The 20,575-nt window shown below is 47.3% G+C and overlaps 2 protein-coding genes across 2 annotated transcripts; one reads left to right on the forward strand and one right to left on the reverse strand.

Moving 5' to 3' along the window:
• Positions 1-13: 13 nt before the first annotated feature.
• On the reverse strand, positions 14-11,979 carry DNAJB11 (DnaJ heat shock protein family (Hsp40) member B11). The gene is made up of 10 exons (XM_042821059.1): positions 11,872-11,979; positions 11,581-11,737; positions 8,026-8,123; positions 7,533-7,665; positions 6,545-6,687; positions 6,121-6,203; positions 5,453-5,510; positions 4,812-4,923; positions 4,308-4,467; positions 14-427 (listed from the first exon to the last, which is right to left on the reverse strand). The coding sequence occupies exons 1-10, from the start codon at positions 11,937-11,939 to the stop codon at positions 363-365; spliced, it is 1,077 nt and encodes a 358-aa protein (XP_042676993.1). The 5' UTR covers positions 11,940-11,979; the 3' UTR covers positions 14-362.
• A 306-nt stretch (positions 11,980-12,285) lies between these two features.
• On the forward strand, positions 12,286-20,557 carry TBCCD1 (TBCC domain containing 1). The gene is made up of 7 exons (XM_042821009.1): positions 12,286-12,621; positions 12,690-12,839; positions 14,561-14,927; positions 15,552-15,738; positions 15,859-16,356; positions 19,267-19,430; positions 19,975-20,557. Exons 1-6 carry the CDS (start codon positions 12,286-12,288, stop codon positions 19,394-19,396), a joined length of 1,668 nt encoding a protein of 555 aa, XP_042676943.1. The 3' UTR covers positions 19,397-19,430; positions 19,975-20,557.
• Positions 20,558-20,575: the final 18 nt, after the last annotated feature.

Genomic DNA, 20,575 nt, shown 5'->3' on the forward strand with positions numbered 1-20,575 from the left:
AGCTACGAAAATATGCTGAGATGGTCGAGAAAAGTCACATCAAAATATATTTAAAAACCAGGAATTCCAATCTGTGTGGAATTTAAAACTTCTTTTCCCCCCTTTCCATCTGCACAAGGAATTTTTGTTATTCCAGGACATGGAACACGATAAGCAGCACCCATTGTGTCCTGAAAGATGAGACTTCCCCCCCTCCCTCAACTCATCTGAACTATTCCACCATTTACAAAAAAAACAAAAAGAAATTATATATACCTTAACAATCACCCCACCCTCCCTGTTTTCCATTCTACAGTGGGCAGGAGGAAGAACTGCAAACAGAGCTGACTTGTGATTAAAGTCCTTTTTCACCCCCACCAACATCAATATCCCTGCAATCCGTTGTACACCTTCTGCACAGAGCCTTGTTTCAACAGCTGTTTGAGACCTGCAAGAGAAACAAAAGCATTACCATGCAGCACAAACAGAAGGAGGACTCTGCAGGTGCTGCTTATTGCATTTACAGATGGGACACACAGGCCCTGTGGCACCAGCCTTGAGCTCGAGCACACATTTCTGAATGACAGAAACACACTGACACCACAAGCATCATTTAAACAACAACAAAGAGAATCTCCCCCAGGCTCAGAGGCACAGCAGCTTTACTCCTGCTTCTTCAGCATTCCCACCAGCAGAAATAAGACCAAATAGGACCAAACCATAAGCCAATTCCTCCAGGGAGAAGAATCTCTTTCACTACAAGCTCAGAGACCAGCTCGAGATCCTCACAGCTGTAACTATCTGCACAGCTGACTCCTAGAGCTGCTTTGCTATTGAAGTTGAGAACACATTTGTCATCTTAAGTACAGCTGCATCAAGAAACAGCTTTATGAGCATTTCCAGAGTTGAATTCCAGTAGCTTAGCTCATCTACTCAGCTCCCTTTAATGCCCTACAAAAATCCTCTAGCACTGAGTTTGGGAAGGCTACGTTTGGTTCCTCCTGAACTTGTCAGCTACAGAACTTCACAAGAATAACTACACAAGGGAGGTTTTCACACTCATAAGTAGTGCCTGGGAATACTGCTGACTGCTAGAAGCAACCCCCAGAGAGTAAGCTTGTTTCTCTTACTTGCATCTACAGACTTGATAGCGCCCTGCTGAAAGCCTGCATTTATAGGTTTGAAAGCCACTGTGTTACAAAGGGGTCTAAAGGAGCATCACTGGGTTGGATTCAGCCTTGAACAAAGTGCCATCCTCACCGCTCCTGAAAAGCCATTCATAAAAAACATTTTAAAGAATTGATGACCTGATGTCCTGTCAGCACTCAAGTTTTACCAGAGCCAGATAAGAGAACAGGAAGGTGAGTCAGCACTGTAACCATAATAGCTAATCTATTCTATTGGGCTTAGCATGGCCAGAGGAAGACTAGCAGGTCTTTACTGCTACTTAAGGGTCAAATCTGCACAGAGGAAGCAGGTTGCCAAGAATGTATGCTGTGCACTTTTTCCAGAGGTAAAATCAGAGGGAACTCCCTCTTTGACATCAGCCAGGACTCCCAGCCCTGATGGCACAGCCCTGCTCTGATCAGCACCTAGAAGGATCATGATGGACAGGGGCTGGCAGGACCTGAGATTGTGAGGTTAAACTCCTCACATCCTGGGTAACTTACAAATTTAAAGAACAGCAAAAACAAACAAACAAACCACAAAACAACCCAGCAACAATAGAACCCCACTAAGTTGCTTTAAACCCAACCAAATTCTGCCAGTGGATATCCCCAAAACAGTATCAGCTTCACAACAGCAAGAACTGGCAGCTGGCTTGCAGCTCAACATGACAGAAGACAGGATTTGTCCTGCCTCAGATCAGCCTGCTGGATTGAGGCCAGAGTCCTGGTGAAAAGTCCTGGGCTGGATGCTGACATTTGTAGAACAGATCAGATTAGGCTGCCTAGAAAAACACCTCAGTGGTTATCAGCTTTAAGCAAGGCACGTACGCAGGGAGAAGCACAACCAGTTATTAAAATCAACTCACTCATATAGAAGAGAACCCCTAACATGCAAGTCATTCACAAAAACTAGCCTAAGAGATGATGTGTCTCCCTGCAACCTTTGCCCTGCATGCCTACTCTTACACAGTTCTGTCTACAGGAACTACTGTGCCTTTAGCCCCATCAAAATACTGGAAAACAGTCCTGGAAAGAGCCTCCTACTTCCAGTTCACAGCCACTTCCTGGCTGATGTGTCAGTAGATGTGTCTTTTGGCAATGCAGCCTTTCAAAAGGAAGGACGTCACTGAAGAAAGGTGAGCTCCAATAACCCTGAACAGCATGGCATTACTACTACTGTTGTACCTTGTTTCCTGCTGGCTAGCACTTAAGCAGCTGTGTGCTGGCCTGAAGGATAACCTCATTGGCTCACAGGAAATTTTAGCATTTATCCCCAGCGTTGGGGGCTTGGTTTTCACAGCCAGGAATCCTGGTATTTGGTTCTAATGTGCTCTCAGATATTTACTGGAACCAGCTTGAAGTTCCTCCTGACACCACGAGCTGGTGACAGGTCACAGCACAACTTGGGCACTTTACTGCCTGCTCCTGCTTGCTGAGCACTAAAACATGGAGAACAAACAAACCCCAGCAGCAATGGATTACAGACAAGAGAGGTCACTACTGATCACCAAGCAATAAATTCCCTGATACCACCCAGACAGAGAAGAGCCTGATGTTTCTCTGACTCTAGAGCATCAGGGTTGTGTTCTCAGTGTCTTCCAACTGTACCAGGAGCCATCCATATGGCTATGAGATAAGAAATTAGGAACAGTGCCAACAATAAGAGAAAGGGATGTTTTGAATGCCAAGGCCTGCAGTCTTCCTCTGAGTGCACGCACTGTGCTGCCACACAGCACGAACAGAGCCATTCCCTCATAAAACTCCTTAAATCCCTACATGTTTGGAGATATTCTAGCACACAAGAATGCATCTGACTGCTTACCCAGTCACCTTTCCCTAGGAAGGATGGGATTGCTTCTGCAGAAGCTAAAAACACCCAAAGGCCCTGTGCTTGAACATGCTCATGTGTGTACCACCCTCCTGGGCAGGCTAGCCAGCAGTTCTGACAATCACACAGGACTCTGCCATTGCTTCTAGCCCACAATTTTTTCTCAAACTGCTGAGAGCAGCAGATTGGAAAATCTCAGTTCCATCTGAGAGGTGCTGCTGCCATATGCAGCTTTGAGAAGAGCAGCGCAGTGTGGAAGCAAAAGGCCTTGAACTAATACAAAGACATTCCAGCCTGAATAGCTGTAGAAAGGCTGCAAGAGAATAAGCTTGCAGATGACTGGTCACCCTGGAGCTGTATCTCCAATTAGTAGCTCACACAGCAGCATCAACACAGCAGGAAGTGCTGAGAAGAGACCACCCAGGGCTTGGCTGCCCTCTACGCACTTGAGGAGCTCAGGAAAGCTACACGTTTGCTTCCCTCTAGCAGGACAGCTGCCAGAATCAACTAAGACAGCACATTCAGGGTGATTGTACCTTCTTCTGACCAGCAGAAAGAAGCTGGGAAGCAGGATTTTCTGCAGGAGAGCTGTACTGGTACGTGCAGGAACTTCTTTGCCCCACAGCAGAGGATGGGGCTCCTTGACCTACTCTGCTGCCTTGAGCAGAGAAGCAGAACCCACTGCAAAAGCTGACAAAGCAGAGATCAATTTCCAGCTAGGAGTATAGTATTTATCCTCCTGACAGTGTGAGGATTTCCACACACTTCACTCAAGAGCTTCCATTTTGGCACTGATGCTGATCTCTACTACAAAACAGGTGTATGTGTCTTCACTGCACACTTCTTTCCTACACATGCACAAAGCATGTATGGTAGAGGGAGATGAAGGGATGCACAAACCCTACCCAGTGCTGTACAGCACTGCTCACCCTTGACTGTAGAAGAGTTTTCACAGACTCCAAGAAAGTAGGAAACAGCTTGTGGTCTTATTCCAGGAAAGGCCAATCAGACAGGGGCTCAGCCCAGTTAGCCCTTTGTTCAGGCAGATGGCCAGCTACAGAACACAGCACTGCTAGTAGTGTCAAGTGCAACATCCCAGTAGTGGCACATCCTAACCTAATCCTGTTCCCTACAAACGCAGCAGCCAAGCTTGCAGGCTTCAAAAGAAAATGGAAGTTATTCACAGGGCACTTGGCCGACCATCTTATGCTGTTTAAGGGGTAAATGGGAATGAAAGTCTTTCCTGGTCACTACAGTTACACCAACTTCTTAGCAGCTCCTGTGAGATATCTGTGCAGCCCTAAGCCATAACAGAGCTTTAGAACACCCACCTTCTCGCTGTTCGCTTGTCAACTGCTCTTTGGGGAACTCCACATCAAACGTTATTATTAGTGAGCCTTTGATATTATTGTTATCAAAGTTTGGAAGACCTTCTCCTTTCTTCCACAGTTTGGCCCCAGGCTTAGTAATTTTATCCCGAGCAACATGAACCTAGAGACAAAAGAGATTTGAGAATGCTACCTTTGTTCTGTGAATGCATCTCAGTCTCTCAGATGTCCTCTGCAGCCCACTGGAAAGCTCCAGCTGATATTGATTCCCCACCAAAGTCAATGATATCCAAGGGACCCAGGCAGCATTACTGCCACGATACTGAAGACAAGACATGCAGTAGCTACTCTGAAGGGCTGGAACCTTGATCCTCACCTTGCACCCCTTGTGCCAGGCCTGCTTTGATTCTGGATAAATTGTTCTGGAGGCCTCTAACAAAGGCAGCCACAAAAGGCCAGCAGCTAAATTTTATTTACATAGAGCAGGAAAGCAAATCTTTTCCTCACCTTGTGCCCATCCAAGTGGGTTATATCCATTTCAAAGCCTGTAAGTGCCTCGACCAGCGAGATTGTCACGTTTGTATACAAGTCATCTCCTCTTCTTTCAAAGACTGGGTGCCTGCAGAAATGAGAGATCGTAGTTTTCCTCCAGCTTTCTCCCATCCATTTGTGAAAAGAGTTGGGAGAACTTCACAGAAATCAGAGAGGAAGTCAAGAACGAATGAAATTTAGCTTTGTTTTCCTGTGTGCAAGAGTGCTACTAATAGCCTTTCTATTTCTAGAGCAGTGAGTGGTAAGGAGTGTCAAGTCGTGACTCACTCAGCCTTTCTTACCAGTACATTTTCTGACAATAGGGAGATAGTATGTTTACGGAAAAAGGAGATATCCCCTGTGATTCAGGCAGCAGCTAACCTATGCCAGAATTCAAGGGAAGCAGAAGTGGAATATCATTGCATCATCCTAACAGCAGGGAATTCTCTAGCATCCTCAGGGTTGAGCATCCTGAACTGCCCTGAACACCTGAGCCCTGGCTGTACCAGCACTGAAGAATAAACTAGACACAAGCCAAGCAACACTAGCCAGAAAGCTGTTTGCAGGCTTCCTTGATAGTAACCTGAAAGAGTGGTCCAACAAGGCCAGGCACTTACTTGAGAACTTTTATTCGGAAACGCAAATCACCCGGCTCCCCATCCACGTGGGGCTCCCCTGTGGAGGAAGAAGAGCTGTTTATCCAGTCAGAAACAGCTAAAGAAGCAAGCAGCATATTAAACACAATAGGGATTTGCAGCTCATGTGTCAAAGGGAGAGAAACAACTGCTTGTTTCTCATGTGACTAAAACCCTGCTTACATGTATTTCTTTTGCTAAACAGTTTAGGATTTCCAGCATTCCCTCCAATTCACCCCTCTCTGCTGTTCTGAAGACCTGCCCACACAGCAATGATAACCATCCATTACTTATTAAAGGACATAAACTCCTTCTACAGGAGGGATTCCTTCACATACTGAAGTCTGAAACAAATGTTCTTGTTCAAGTTATCATCTGAAATATAAGATTTAGGGCTTTTTCATTTCTTTTCTTTTTTTTTGTGTATTCTGTAGCAAGAAAGGGAAAGGATCTCAGGAGTGTTACCCAGACTTGCAAAGACTGTGGTACTGGATTTGAGCAGCACACTCTGGAAAAAAAAAAAGCTTCACATAATATGCCCTGATCATTTACCTAGAGCAGAGCAGAGCCCCTTCCACACTGCCATGAAGACCAGCCTTGTATTAAAGCAAAGAAGCAAGCCACAAGCTGGGCACTGCCCATATACATACCCTCACCAATGAAGGGATATTCCATACCATCCCTCACACCTGGCTCTATCTCCACTTCTAGTGTTCGCTCTTCATTCACAAGCCTGCAAAGGGGAATACAGAAGCACAGTTTTCAGTATTAGGTGGTAGCACCTGCTTTGCTACTGGAGAATGAGAACACCCCCACAAATCACACACTCCTTGCTTACACCTAGAGCTGCAGGCCAAGTGCTGCCTTTCTCACTCATTTACAAATTGAGTAAGTTCCTCATCTAACAGATCTGCCCATTTCCACTTTAATTATTAAGTCTGTCTCCTCGGAAATGAGAAGCCTGCGTTAAGCGCTCTGAAATTCCCCCCATCTTCCCGGTCGTACAGACGCTCTTCTCCCTCTGGTGGCAGGTTTTTGAACTAACAGCATATAGCACTGAAGAGCACAACTCACTTGACATTGGGACATTCATCACAAACAACTTCTTGAGTCATCTGGAAACGCCCGGGGCCCAGCTGTGTGGTCCTCATCTCCTGCCGGCAATTGCATTTCCGTTTGCCAGGTGCCTGTCTTGCCACTGGCTTGTTTCTGACAACCTGCAGCAAAGAGGAAGAAGCTGACACCAGCACACAGGCCAGCACCCCAGCTCTTGATCACTCAATCTGAATGCAATTTGGTTTTTTGTGCACATGATCTTGAAAGAAAAAAACAAAACAAACCACACTCTGCATTGTTTTCACCTTACACCTCTTGCTAATCACACAAGAAATGCCCAGTTACCAGAAAATCCCTTTTGCCACCTTCTCTATCCATGTACATCTCTTTAACTGACATCTTTTATGATAACTTCTCTGTACCACATACATACTGTTATATACACATTGAGTTCCTCATTTATCCAGACATGTGTAACAGACTCAAGCAACATAAACTCTAATGCATAGTATTGGAGTTAGCAAAGATTGTCAGCACCAGAAACACAGCTTGCTTAAAGAAAATTAAAAGGCCACCGTATGTTTAAGCATGTAATCCAGAGATTCAGTGACTCGTTTGGCCATAAAGAAGCAGTGAAAAATGCACAGCGTGGTGTTGCAAGAATGGCTGAAAATGGGAAAACTAAGCTGTGTGTTTCAGTCTACGAATGGGCCTCAAATACCACCAAGAGCTAAAGGAAACAATTTTCTTAGCTAGGCACTGACAGCCCGTAAGTTAATATCACAAGAAACATTGTTAAGGCAATTTGCCAGATAGCAAAGAAATAAACACATTGTTCCTTCAGTTAACTACTAACAAATAGCTTCATGACATCCTCAGCTACCAGATACCATGTAAACAAGCATCCATTCTAGTTCTATTCTTTTGAAGATTCAAACAAGCAGCAGCAAGGCCAGTTATCTGAAACTTAGTAGCACTGGAGAGACCAATAGGCCAGCAAACGTACTTCTACAAAGTTTCCTGAATACACCTCCTCCAGTGTAACCTCCAGGTCCACGATGATGTCGCTGCCCCGAGGGATGTTCCTGTCCTGTTGGCGAGGGTTACCTCCAAACATGAATCCAAAGTCCCCAAAAAAGCTGGAGAGAAGCACACAGTTAGTTCAGGAAGGGAATTCTGACCAAGAAGACAGCTACCCAAGGCAGGAGCAATGGGTGCCTGGAAGAGATTTCTTTGCTTAAGAAAACCAGGCTATATGAGAAGACAACACTGGTTTCCATTCGCTGCTCTTGGAGAAAGGACCAACAGACACCAGACAAACTGCTGGAACAACACGTGGAATATCTGCGTATTTCTTCATATCCTTCATGTCACTTTGCATCGCTGCCTCCTGACCAGGTGAGAGGCTTTAACACTGAATCAACCCACATCAAATGCATGCCCAAGGATCACAGAATTAAAGCTCTGTGGAATAACTCAAAGTGGCAAAACCTCCTTACTGTGAGAAGATGTCTCCATGGGAACTCTGGTGCCCATCCTTCAACCCCTCCTCACCATACGCATCATACTGTTTCCTCTTCTCCTCATCTGACAGCACCTGGCAAAGGGACACAAAAGAACAGGGTGTTCACCCACAGGGCACCTGGGTGCTTACACAAAGCTCCAAGAGAAGCCTTGCCAGAGCTCTTAGCTGGGGGACAAGTAGCATTGCTTTACAGTGCAAAAGCATTGGCTAGAACTCGCCTGCTGTGCTGGGAAGTTAAACACGCGTTGGTTAAGTCCATAAAAGTTAGAATTAATTTATTAAAACAACAGATGAAACACAGAGGATATAAAAAATATTGAGTTCACTCTGAGTGAGTTGAGAGAGACTCAGAAAGGAATAACAACTCAAAATCATTTCTTACAAAGCAGGAACTGCTCCTCCATGAGAAGACAAAAAGCACATAACACAAAACAGGGCCCTGGTTCCTCTGCTCTTGAAGCATGTGGAAAGCATTTATCTGACAAATACTTCACAACTATTAGCTATGATGGCAAGTTTGCCTCCCAGGATGAACCTGCTGGGTACAATAATTCCACAGCAACTTCATCACTGACTCAGTTCCTAAGGGCAGCAAAATTCAGGAGCAATCTCAGTACTGAGGCAGAGCAACACATCCCACTAGACAGCATACAAGATCATAAAGCTTCAGTTTTAATTCCTAGGTATTATCTTTGCTTTTGGTCACCACTCCATAGATTTCCAGTCAGATTTTGCCTTCCTTCCCTTTGCTGTTGGTTATTTTTTGGAAGGCTCAAGATGCCATGTTAGCTTTCAGAGAGGAGTGGAAAGAGCTGGAGAAGATGGCTTAATGATGAAAGCCAGCCTCAAATTGTAGGTAATGATAAATGGCAGCAGCAAGAAAGGTAGAAGAAAAACACAACAGTGACTCTAACTACCAGCTTCACCTTCCCAGGACTAAATGTAAGAGCTCAGTTCTCCCTTTGCCACCTGGGATTTGCAATACAACACCCATCTGAGAAAACTGGGATAAGTTCCACAATCCATTAGTAGACTACTAACAATATTACAAGAAAGAAAGGAATAAAGAGTACAAAATATTTGCTTTTCCATTCACTTTGCTTCCTTAGCAGGCTTCAGGAGGTTTAAGAACACAGCACTCTAAATTCTGTAAAGAGAGTTCTTGTTTATTTTAGGTTGCTTCAAAAGCAATGCAATTCAGCAGATAAACTGAAAACCAAAAACAAGATTCCAGCCCCTGGAAGGTGAAAATCACCCTGAGATTAACAGCTGCTATATAAAGGAGCCTCTGAAACTGAAACATCTGTTAAGCTGAGGGGTTCAAATCAGGCTGTTTAAGTGAAGGACACTGAGTCGTTTAATTTACTCTCCCCCTCACTTGTTTTACCCCCCCTCACCCTCCCCCAAAGACTTTTCTCTAGGCAGTCAGCAAGACTAATCTTGAGTAGCAGCATGGAGCCTGAGGCTTTATGGTAAAAACAACAGCAGTTCAGGGGAGGGCATGTTGCATTTGTTTTGTCTGTGTTAGCAACAGAACTCCACATTTTATGCTGAACAAGCTGGGCTCTGTATTTCAGTAGCACTTTGGTAAGGGAAAGGAAGGTAGACTGTCACCACTCAAAAGAGCTTTTGCTGCCTGTGCCACTGCGTCCTCTACTGCTTTGTGATTCTACAGCTGTTTCTTCCCCAGCATTTCTCTGTAGGAAAGACCCTTCTACTGTGGCTAAGACATAAACTGGGACTCTGGACACATAGAGAAATGTTCCCTGTGCATTAAGCACTGCCAAGTGTGACAAGCCCCCAGTTCACATAAACTACTCAGCCCACAGCTGAAGCACGCAGAATGCATCAGCCTTCAAGTCAGAGATGGTAAATGCTAGATCTCCCACCAAAGAATTCTTTACACTCACCAACTTCGCTGTGAGAGCTAAGCCAACTTTTTAAGACTATGTCAGAACTAAAAGGAGTTCTAGCTATAAGACACACACACAAAAAAAATGTGTTCTTCTGAGCAAGGAGGAATACATTCAAGCTGCTTCTCACCTCACTTCCTCATTCATTTTAGATTTACATATCAGAAGAAGGAAGCAGCATCAGGGACAGCAGCAGGAGCCCTGCTAGAGCCACAGATTCAACCACAGCATCAGACTGGGCAGGAAGAAACCCCCTTTCCTCCTGAAGATAACACTGGGATCCAGATTGTCCTATGGCCTGGCTCCTCAAAGCCAGCACAAACCTCCTACCTAAAGTGCCAGCCTGGGCAGGGTCCTGGTGGAGCTGCTCCTGTGCATTTCTGTTGGGTCAAAACTCTCTTCCTCTGGAGCCTTCCTCTGCTCCATGAGGGGAAGCAGGAAGAAAGCGGCAGCAACAGAAGGGGCCAGGCTCTTTTCTGTGGTGTGCAGTGACAGGACAAGGGGCATCGAGCAAAAACTGGAACACAGGAAGTTCCATACAATCACAAGGAATAATCCCTTTACTGTTGAGGGTGACAGAGCACTGGAACAAGCTGCTCAGATTGGTTGTGGAGTCCCCTTCCTCCTCTGGAGATGTACAAAACCCACCTGGATGCCTTCCTGTGCGACCTACTGTAGGGAACCTGCTTTAGTACGTGTGTTGGACTAGATGGCATCCAGAGGTCCCTTCCAACCCCTTTGATTCTGAGATGGGAGGCAAAAGGACAGAGAACATGAAGGAAACACAGTCCACCATCCACAGAAGAGGAAAGACAGACTCTGATTTAAGTGTTGGGTAATTTATATGTGATTTACGTAGCATATGATGCTAGAAGTATAAGTTATTACTTAGATGCTATGCGTCAGCAAAGATATAACAGAACTCATAATGGCCAAGCAACATGAATCTCCAGCCCCCCTGCCACATGCAGGGCCACTAACCTCCCCATTTAATACTGGACCAGGCTGCCAAGGGCCCCATCCAACCTGGCCTTGAACACCTCCAGGGATGGGGCATCCACAACCTCTCTGAGCAGCTGTTCCAGCACCTCATTCTTTATGCATACAGGACTCCAGCAACGATTTTTCACCCCTTACCACATTTACTAGAAGGCAAGCCAACAGCCTTTCATTTCCTACCAGCCAGAACTTACAGCCACTCTCTACACATACACGGACAGGCTCCTGTGCCAACACTCCAGCTGATGCATGCCCGTTTCACACTCAAAGACCTATTAATAAGATCAAATAGCTCAAACTCCATGCTCCCTCAGGTAGGTGAACTGCTGCCCTTTATTGCTCTCAAACAAAGAGATATCCCAGGACAGCCTGGCAGCCTCTCTTTGCTTCGTTACTAGCTACCACACCTCAAATTCAATACAGATTCAACAGGTGAGGAGGGATGACAACAGTGCTCTACAGAGAGTCATTTCTGTTTGCTAGAACTCATCCCAGCCGTTCTGGAGCTCAGCATTGCCCTGACAGTCACAGGCTGGGTGCCTCCCAGCCAGGCCCAGCCTCACTCACAGCACTGTACCACGCTGCCCTCAGTGCCACCCCCAGCCCTCCTCCCCCACCTCGTAGGCAGCTCCCAAGTCCTGGAACTTCTCCTGGGCCCGCGGGTCGTCGGGGTTCCTGTCGGGATGCAGCTGCAGCGCCAGTTTGCGGTACGCCTTCTTGATGTCCTTCACGGAAGCGCCGCGGGACACCCCTAGGATCTTATAGAAATCCCTCCTGAGGGGGGAGAGAGAGAGAGTGGGAAGGCCCCGTCAGCGGGCCGGGCGCCGGAGAGCCGCGGGCCTACGGGATGAAGGGAGGGGACGAAGGGAGGGGGATGAGGGAAGGGCAGCCCCCAGGGGAGCGCTCACCCGGCGGCGGCCTCCCCGCAGAGGCAGAGCAGGAGGAGACAGACGCGGCCGAGCCAGCCGAGGGCCATAGCCGGGCCGAGAGGAGGCCGCCGCCCGCACCCCGTCCCTCACACACGAAGCCGGCGCCCGGCCGCCGTCGCCAGCCAATGAGAGAGCGACCCAGCCGTAGCCACCGGCCATTGGGGAGCGGCCCGGCCCCGCGCGGCTCGAGCTGACGGCCAATCGCCCGCGCACACTTCACCACCGCCTCGCGGGCGCGGCCCAATCGCGTCGCAGAGAGTCGGAAGGAGAGGACGCCGACCAACCGCGAGGCGCGTCGCTTCTTCCCGCCTCCGCGCCGGCTCCTGTAGCCAATGGCGAGCGGCTCCCGAGGGGCGGACGGGAAGCGTCCTCTCGTTGGTTCGCGCGGCCGTCATGGCGGCGGCCGCGGCGCTGTGGCCGCGAACGGAGCCGCTGCTGTTGGGCGCGCTGCCCGTGCCGCCGCCTGCCCGCTTGGGCCCGCACTACCTGCGCAAGATGGCGGCATACGCGCGGGCGCGGGCGGCCGAGGGCTGTTACCCGCTGTTGAGCTGGCCGCGATGGCGGCACATCGCCTGCGGCAAGCTGCAGCTGGGCCGCGACCTGGCCTGGCTCTACTTCGAGCGCTTCCACGACCTCCTCCCGCCGCCCGATCCGCCCCGCCGCCTGCAGCGCGCCGAGGCTGAGGCGGCGTGTGGCAGCGCCGAGGAGCTGGAGCGGGAGCGCGGCAAGGCAGGGCGCGGGGCCGGGGCGGGCGCGGGGCGGCCGGCGACACCTAATGGCCTCTCCCTTCTCGGCAGCTCTCCGTGGACACGCTGCGCTTCCTGCTCTTCCTCTACGTGCAGCAGCTGAACAAAGCCTCCCTGCGAACGTCCCTCATCGGCGAGGAGTGGCCCAGCCCCAGGGCCAGGGCTGCCGGGCTGCCGGGCAGGGCCGCGGGGCACAGCAAGGTAGTGAGGCTGTGGGGAGGGGAGGCTGCCTTGTTGGGCCTTCCTGGGCAGGGCGGGGTGCCGCCCTTCATAGCAAGCAGATTTGATGCGTTCCCTGTAATTGTTGCTAATAAGGTGTCAGTGGTTATATCCATGTAGCCGTATATACTCATGTGTAGCCTGGAAAAGGAGCCTCAGGGGGAGGCCTCGTTGCTCTCTGTAACTCACAGAAAGGAGAGCATAGCAACTTTAGTTTTATTCTCACAGGTGACAGGTGATGGTCTCAAGTTTCACTAGGGAGGGTTAGATGTGGGTATTTCTTCTCAGAAAGAGCACAGCTGCACAGGGAAGTAGGGTGGTCACCGTGCCTGAAGGTGTTCAGAGCTGTGGAAATATGGCACTGTGGGCATGGTGGGGTGGGCTCGGTTGTTGTGAAGCTGCTCTCTTAGTCTTTGTGTTCTCCTTTTAAGAAGCTGCAGCCTTTGCACTTCTTTATAGCCAAACAGGAAGCTTATCCTGTACTGGAAACTGCTGCCCTATGGTTTGTTGTAGAATAAAGAGGTTCCAAGATGCCCCTTAGCAAAGCTACACAAAGTTGTATTTCAGAGGGCTGGAATACATCTGACCACCTATGGATCAAGAGCGTGAAATTGTGATTGTCTCCTGTAAAGCATTCTGAAAGAAGTAAAGTAAGATGGATGTATTGGGTGCAGGTTGTGGGAAGGTCTCTATTTGTCAGTGAAATTGACAGCATTGTCATAAAGGCTGTCTGCATGCCTCAGCTGATTTCTGTTGGGGCTGTTATGAGCTGCACAGGCCTGGGAATGTAGATTGGAACAAGCTGAAACCATTAAAAATGGGCTGGGTGATCTTATACTAAAGGATTTAAAAAACAAAGAGAAAAATGAGAGAAACTGATAAATGGCTGTGGGTGAGGTAGCACTGGAGCATCCAATGGAATTGAAAAGTTGATGTTTTGTTCCAGCTGTGCTTCAGGGGCAGCTATAGAATGTAATTCTAAACAGGAACTAGAGCTGTTCCTGTGTTCCAGAGGATCTTTGTCACAGTGCTACGATCTCCAGCTGCTGTTGTAGATGTGTTATTCCTGCCCCCAGCACAGTGAGGACAAGGTGTGATCATAGCTGAGTATTAATTCTGCACCTTGGCGGCCAGCAAAGCTTGTCTGTATTGGTGCCAGCCACAGCTCCAATCTCCCACTTTTCTTCGAATGGAGCCCTTTAAAATTTGAACTAATGCTTCTTTCAGAGCCTGGTTGGTTTATTGGTCTGCTTGCTTGTGAAGGAATGACCCTCTGCTTTTTTTATTATCTCTGGCTCCACATCAGAAGCACTCAATCACAGCTGAAGGTCTGGAGCAGATGCAGCGATCTTTCCAACAGACACATAGCAAGACCTTGGCTGTCAGTTACTGATTTGTTTCCTCCCTTCAATACTAGCAGCAGATGGCTGAATTTGTGCAGGAAGGATTGTAGGAGAATCTGCTTCTGCTTTCTAAAATGAAATATTTGATACTTAGAGTTAGAATGACACCATGTTTCTTTTTTTGGTGTGCTTGATGGTGAATCCAGCTCCCTTTCTATGTGTGGTAAAAGTAGAGCAGCAGGACCGAGTTTGGCTTGCTTTCCTTCTTTTACAAGTATAAGCAAAGACGTATTGTACAGAGTTGGTGGAGCTTGTCAGCTATGTGAGAATTCACCTTGTTCTTATTTTTCTGCCCCTAAGAACTGGAATGACCAGGACCACCTTGCCTTTGTGCTCACACACCTCTCAGACATGCTGGAGCTGCTGCTGGAGCCAGAGCAGCTCGGTGCCTCCTCGCACGCCACCCACAACAGCTTGGTGTCCTACGAAGCCGTCTGTGCCCTCAGCTTCCTCATCGAAGGCACTGTGAACAACTCGAGGACCATCCATCCTCTGCATGAGCTTGCCCTCTGGCAGCCCTGCCATGGGCAGAACGGCTACTCTAAGATCTCCAAAACCTTCTCCTTCCCCAAACTGGAGAACTGGCTGCGCTCCTGCCTGATAATAAATCCTTTTGGAATGACTGCCTGCCTACGGTCTGGGAAGAAGCTTGCGTGGGCACAGCAAGGTATCTGCAGGTCTTACCTTTATTCTTAGAGACAAACTTCCAGTCTCAGTTCTTCTTGGTGACCAGGCATGTGGCAGTGGCGTTGTGACTGCCTGTTTCCTTCTGCTGTTAGTAAATATAGGGAAAGTGACAGCTTAGGGGTGAGCCTGGGAGAGTAGAGGGTGCTGTGTGATGCCTGTGTGTAGTTTCTGGTCCTCGGGTTACTTTGTGAGCAAACATGAATGACTTTGCTTTCAAAGGCCCCTCTGAGTGAGGTCATTTATCACTGCCATCATTGGTCATTGTTTAGGAACAGCCAGACATGGAAAAGAGATAATGTGATGTGTTTGTGGCAAAGCTGAGAACTGATCAAGGTTCTCATGCCTTGAATCACAGCTCTTCACCTGCAAGGGCACCCTACCCCTTAAAAGGATGGATAGTAGGACTTGTGTGTGGTGACACAGTGTCACTGTACTGCTGTGAAGTTTGGGGCTGATTATTTCCTTGAGAGATTGCTGAGTGATGTGGACAGTGAACCATCATGTCTGTTTCTCTCTGGCAGACATGTATATCCTTTATTTACTTTTTTTATTTTTATTTTTTTTCTTTTTTAATTTAAATGCGTTGATTAACTTTATTTTGCAGTTGAAGGAACAACCAGGAGAGCAAAGATTGCCTGTAACACTCGTGTGGTGCCTGAGGTGTCCCCTATGGTGATAATGAGCCAGGTTTACAAACAGACACTGGCCAAGAGCTCGGACACCTTGGTGGGTGCTCATGTCAGAATTCATCGCTGCAACGAGTCCTTCATTTATCTCCTCTCTCCTCTTTGGTGAGGTTTTGTTCTCTTGAGGCACAGCCAAATGTCCTTTCAGCATTTGCTCAAGTGCTAAGCTCTTGTTAAGCTCTAGTTGCAGTCTTCCCTGCTCACTGTATCTTTGTTGTTTTGCAGCTCTGTGACCATTGAGAAGTGCCAGAATAGCACGTTTGTGCTCGGCCCTGTGGAGGCATCTGTTCACGTCCACAGCTGTGACAATATCAAAGTCATCACCGTTTGCCATTGCTTGTCTCTTTCCTCCACCACTGGCTGTACTTTTCACATTCTGACTCCTACCCAGCCCCTTATCCTTGCGGGAAACCAAGCAATCAGCTTTGCCCCTTTCCACACCCATTACCCCATGCTGGAAGACCACATGGCTCAAGTGGGGCTGGCCACTGTGCCCAACTACTGGGACAGCCCCATGCTGGTGTGCAAGGAGGGCAGTGATGCCAGCGTCTTCCGCCTCCTGCCGCCCTTGGACTTCTACACCTTTGTGATTCCTTTTGAGATGGAAGGAGACACCACAGAGACACCAGGGGGGCTTCCCCGTGCCTATCAGAAGGCACTGAATCAGCGAGAGCAGAAGGTGCAGATCTGGCAGAAAATGGTGAAGGAGGCGTGCCTGACCAAGTGAGTGCTGTATCCTGAAAGGCATCTGAAGCTCAGCACAGTTGTACATCATTCAGTGTGGTTCAGAAAAATGCTTTAGTACTGGGTTTGTTTGTGTGGGCTACATCTTGCCACTTCTAAAGCAAGTCAGCAATCTTGAGATCCTGGCCTTTGGCATTATACTGAGGGGAATCATGTTTACAACTGAAAAAATGCTTTGTTGTGACTGCATTTTCCTAACCTGCAAAGCTGAAGGAAAACATGCCTAGATGCTGCTGAGGGCCAAGTTGAGGTGTCCTGGTGGCATGAGCTTATGGCTTCCCTCATGAGGGTATTGTCTCCTTGCTGTCTCTGTTCTGCTTCCAGTGCTGCATGCTGACATGGGTGAGATCTGGGCCAGTACCCTGAACAACAGCTCCACCAATTGTTGGCCTGCAGCTGATTGGTGATCATTCTTAAACCCAACCTTTACAGTGAAGCTTTAAATTACTGTCCCACCTGTTGTTGAGGTGAGCTAAGCATGTGCATGTGGATTTTAGAATACATCACCTCATGGACAGTAGCTTTTAAAGTTCCCTTTAAAATCCTCTGCCCAGCTTCTACTGTACTAGCTGGGCCTCTCCGTGTGCTGATATGCATCTGTTTGCTCTCTCAACACCTGTTGCTGAGCTCTGAAAGAGTCCACCTTGTTTTCTTTGTCAGTGTGCTTTGTTGGGCTGTCAGGTGTAAAAATCTGTCAGCTTCAGTTTTGCTGCTTTATCTTTCGTGAACTACTTTGATGCAGCAATCTGAGGATCTTCCTTTGCAAATACAGAATGGAGGTAGAAATCCGGATACTTGGTTTAAAAGTCTTGAAGAGGTGAAAACAACTTTTGATCCCTCAGAAAGCCGTATTTGAGCTCTCCATTTTCTTCTTGTTCTGTGTGCTCAGTCCATGAGTTACAGTGGACATGTAACTGGGTGCAGAGAAGCAGTGATCTTAGAGAAGTTTAGTTTGTGGGATGCACAGAACATGAAAACCTGTTGAGTCAAACAGTCAGCACTTCCTGTCACACCAAGCTGCAGAGCTGTAGTCCGTTTGGTTGTTTTTAGAGCAGCCTCCTGAGCTTTCCCTGCTCCTTTCTGAACACCAGCTGCCTTTGTGCAGAGGAGCCTGCATTTGAAAGAGCTCCGGAGTGGGAAGGAGAAAGGGTCCTTAGGGAGGATTTTGCTACAAGCAGAGGATGGCTGAGCAGTAGTGATCCAGTAGTGGTGACAGAGATGTAAAAACCTTCAAACCTCAGCATTGTATCTTGAAGAGCAGCAGAAAGTTTTAACTTCAGCTTTTGTGCTGGAGCATTGTGTCTGTTGGTCTCATCTACAGTGCTCCTCCTACTTCAGCCATTGGAAACATGCAATAGAAACCAAGGCTGCTGCTTCTCACCCTGTTTTTATGAATGTGTTTTACCTACCAAAATCTAACAATTAAAGAAATACTAAATTATACAGATGATGCACTAAGATTTAGCAGCCTCTGCAGCAGGCAGAGGAGGTGACAGCTTGGTACTGGAGTGGCTTATTTCATGAAAGGGGGAAAAACATGCCAGAATTAGAACCTTGCTGGAAAGAAGCTGGGCAGCTGGCAGTGTAAAGTGCCTCTGTGCTCTGTGGGCAAGGAGACAGCTAGAGAGACAACCCAGAGCAAGCAGATTGTCAGACTTGTAGAAAGAAGAAAAGCTGCTGGTGTTTGAACAGGGAGGTGAAAGAGTAAGAAGATGTCTTTCGAGAAGTTGAAGCTGTCTGAAGAAGGAGAGTGGGGGAAAAAAAGAATGTAAATCCTGCCAGGCTAAAGGTAAAAGCCCCGTAAGACAGGACCTGAAAGAGAGCTTGAAGAACAACTTGTAAAAGCGTAAAATCCTGCTTGCTCATTTTCTGAGCACATCAGAGAGAAAGCCTTTAAGGGTCTGTAGCAGATGGAGGTATATAATAAGCACTTGGAGAAGATAAACTCTAAGAGAAGAAAGAAGTGACTGCCTTTGTGTTCATATTCACTGGGGAGGAATTTAGGTTAGTTTCCAGCTTAGAAACCTGCTTTCTGGGGGATCTGTCACTGAACGTTTCCAATGGAAGTGACAGTGCAAAGAAGAGTCTTTAACTTGAAAAAATGGTATACGAGGCCTCTCTGAAGCTGAGTGACACAGAAATGTATGGGAATGGTTTGCTGTTTTTTCCCAGTGCATGATAGAAGCATCAAAACAAATTAGGAACGGGGTCAAAACAAAACCACGCGATCTCCACAGGATATTGGAAACATTCGTGCTTTATGTAGGTTCAGAAATGAATTGTGCAAGCTCACAGGGGGGAAAAAAAAAGAATATCTGTCAGGAGCTATTCAAGAGTAGAAATTCAGGAGCTGAGCTGATCTCAGATGGCTGGGATGCTACTCTGGAGGAATACTGCCATGAGCCTGTGCTGCTCTTGGACATGTGACTGCTGATGGAGTGCCTGAACTAAGTGATGCACCCTGTTGTTGCTGCTCTTAGCAAAAACACAGCAGTTATTTCCCTGCAATGGAAATTATTTGAGGAGTGCTGTTTATATACACACAGTTTTCCTGATCTCCATCCTCTCTCTTCAAATGCTGTCAGTACAAAATTTTATGTCTTCGGTGCTTGAGCACTTGCTGCTCTGTGCACTGAGAGTAAAGCAGAGGAGGCCTTATGGAGCAGAGTGGCTGCTAGTGAAGTGGGGAAGCTTGCATGCCTGAGTTCTGCCTTTGGGGTTAATTTTAGTCATATTCACTTGGTAGAAGCTTTCTTTTCTGGGCACGGTTCTTGAACCAAGCACAGCTCTTAGCTGGGATTTGTAGAGGCTTGTTTTGGAAGTGAAGTTCATAAGCACAGAAAAGTGTTACTTCCGCATGCTTCTTTTCTGATCATCTTTTTGTTGCAGGGATCAAAGGAAGCAGTTCCAGATGCTGGTGGAAAGCAAGTTCTATGAATGGCTGATTCAGACAGGGAACCGTCAGCAGCTGGATAGCCTCGTCCCTCCTGCTGTGGGCTCCAAGCAGGCTGCAGGATAGCATCGTGTTCATCTGCACCAGAAGGAAAGGAAGGGTAAGTGGAAGGTGTCTCTTTTGATTCTTCTATTCCTAGAGGATTTGTCCCATGTTGGTGTGCACAGCCTAGGTGGAAGAGGCTGGGAGCTGTTCAGTGGAGATTCTCCCAAGAGCCTTGTGTTCGGTTTCATTTATTTTGCAGTCAGAACCTCTTATTTGTTGAGTTTTTATGTGTGTGCTCGGCACCTCCTTTGTTCTCTGCAGGTGGTTTGTTGGGATCTGTAAAGGCAGATAGGCATGTTCTATGTGACTTGAAATAAAGACTTGAGCAGCCATCTTTTGAAAGATGTGTATTAATATCTTGCTTACCTGTCTCACTTTTTGTATAAGAGAATTGGGTGAGGCTTCAGATAATTGTTACTTTGCAGTCTCTTTCTTTTCCCAAGCGGAAGTGGTTTAGGAGCTGGAGGCAAGCTCTCATGACTCTCTTCTATTGCATGTTTCAAACCATAAGAAATGTTTTTATTTCCTTTTATTTTTCCCATTTTTCTTTGTCTTCAATAAGTGTTGGGCATAAAATCTGCACCTCTGCTTTGTTGTAGAGTTGTGGGAACAGACAGCGCTGTCCTGAAAACGTTTCCCATAAAGACTTTGCGGCTGTTCTGACTGCACGCGCTCCATGTGGATCTGATGCCCTGCCTGTGTGTGGATTTGGACATCTCTCTGGTTTAGGATTTGGACATCTCTCTGGTTTAGGATTTGGACATCTCTCTGGTTTAGGATTTGGAATAGCTGCTGCTTTCCCAGGAATGTACTGTAACTGTTCTGTTGGTAAATGAGAAGGAAGGTGTGTGCTGCTGGAGGATGATGAGGAAGTACATGTGCCCCTTGCTGCAAGGAGGCTGGTGTCATGGTTACCATCTGTGGTATCTGTGTGTGTGTCCAGCAAAGGAGCCTTTCCTGATGTACAGCTGGCTGTCACACGTGCCTTTATTGTACAGGCCAGCTGCCCTGTTTTTATAAATGTGAAAAACAAATGTTTGATCGTTTATGAATGAAATGCTATAGATTTTTTTTTTTTTTTAATATGAAGACAGCACTTAAGCAGTGTGATTTGGGTGGAATTACCTTTCTTGTATATTTGACGTGTTTGACAGATGTCAATAAAACTCAAGGTAAGCCTGACACAAGCTCTAGGGAATG

This window comes from Centrocercus urophasianus, unplaced genomic scaffold, assembly GCF_019232065.1.
Source record: "Centrocercus urophasianus isolate 14NV4802_14NV808 unplaced genomic scaffold, USGS_Curo_1.0 seq_19, whole genome shotgun sequence".
NCBI lineage: Eukaryota > Metazoa > Chordata > Aves > Galliformes > Phasianidae > Centrocercus > Centrocercus urophasianus.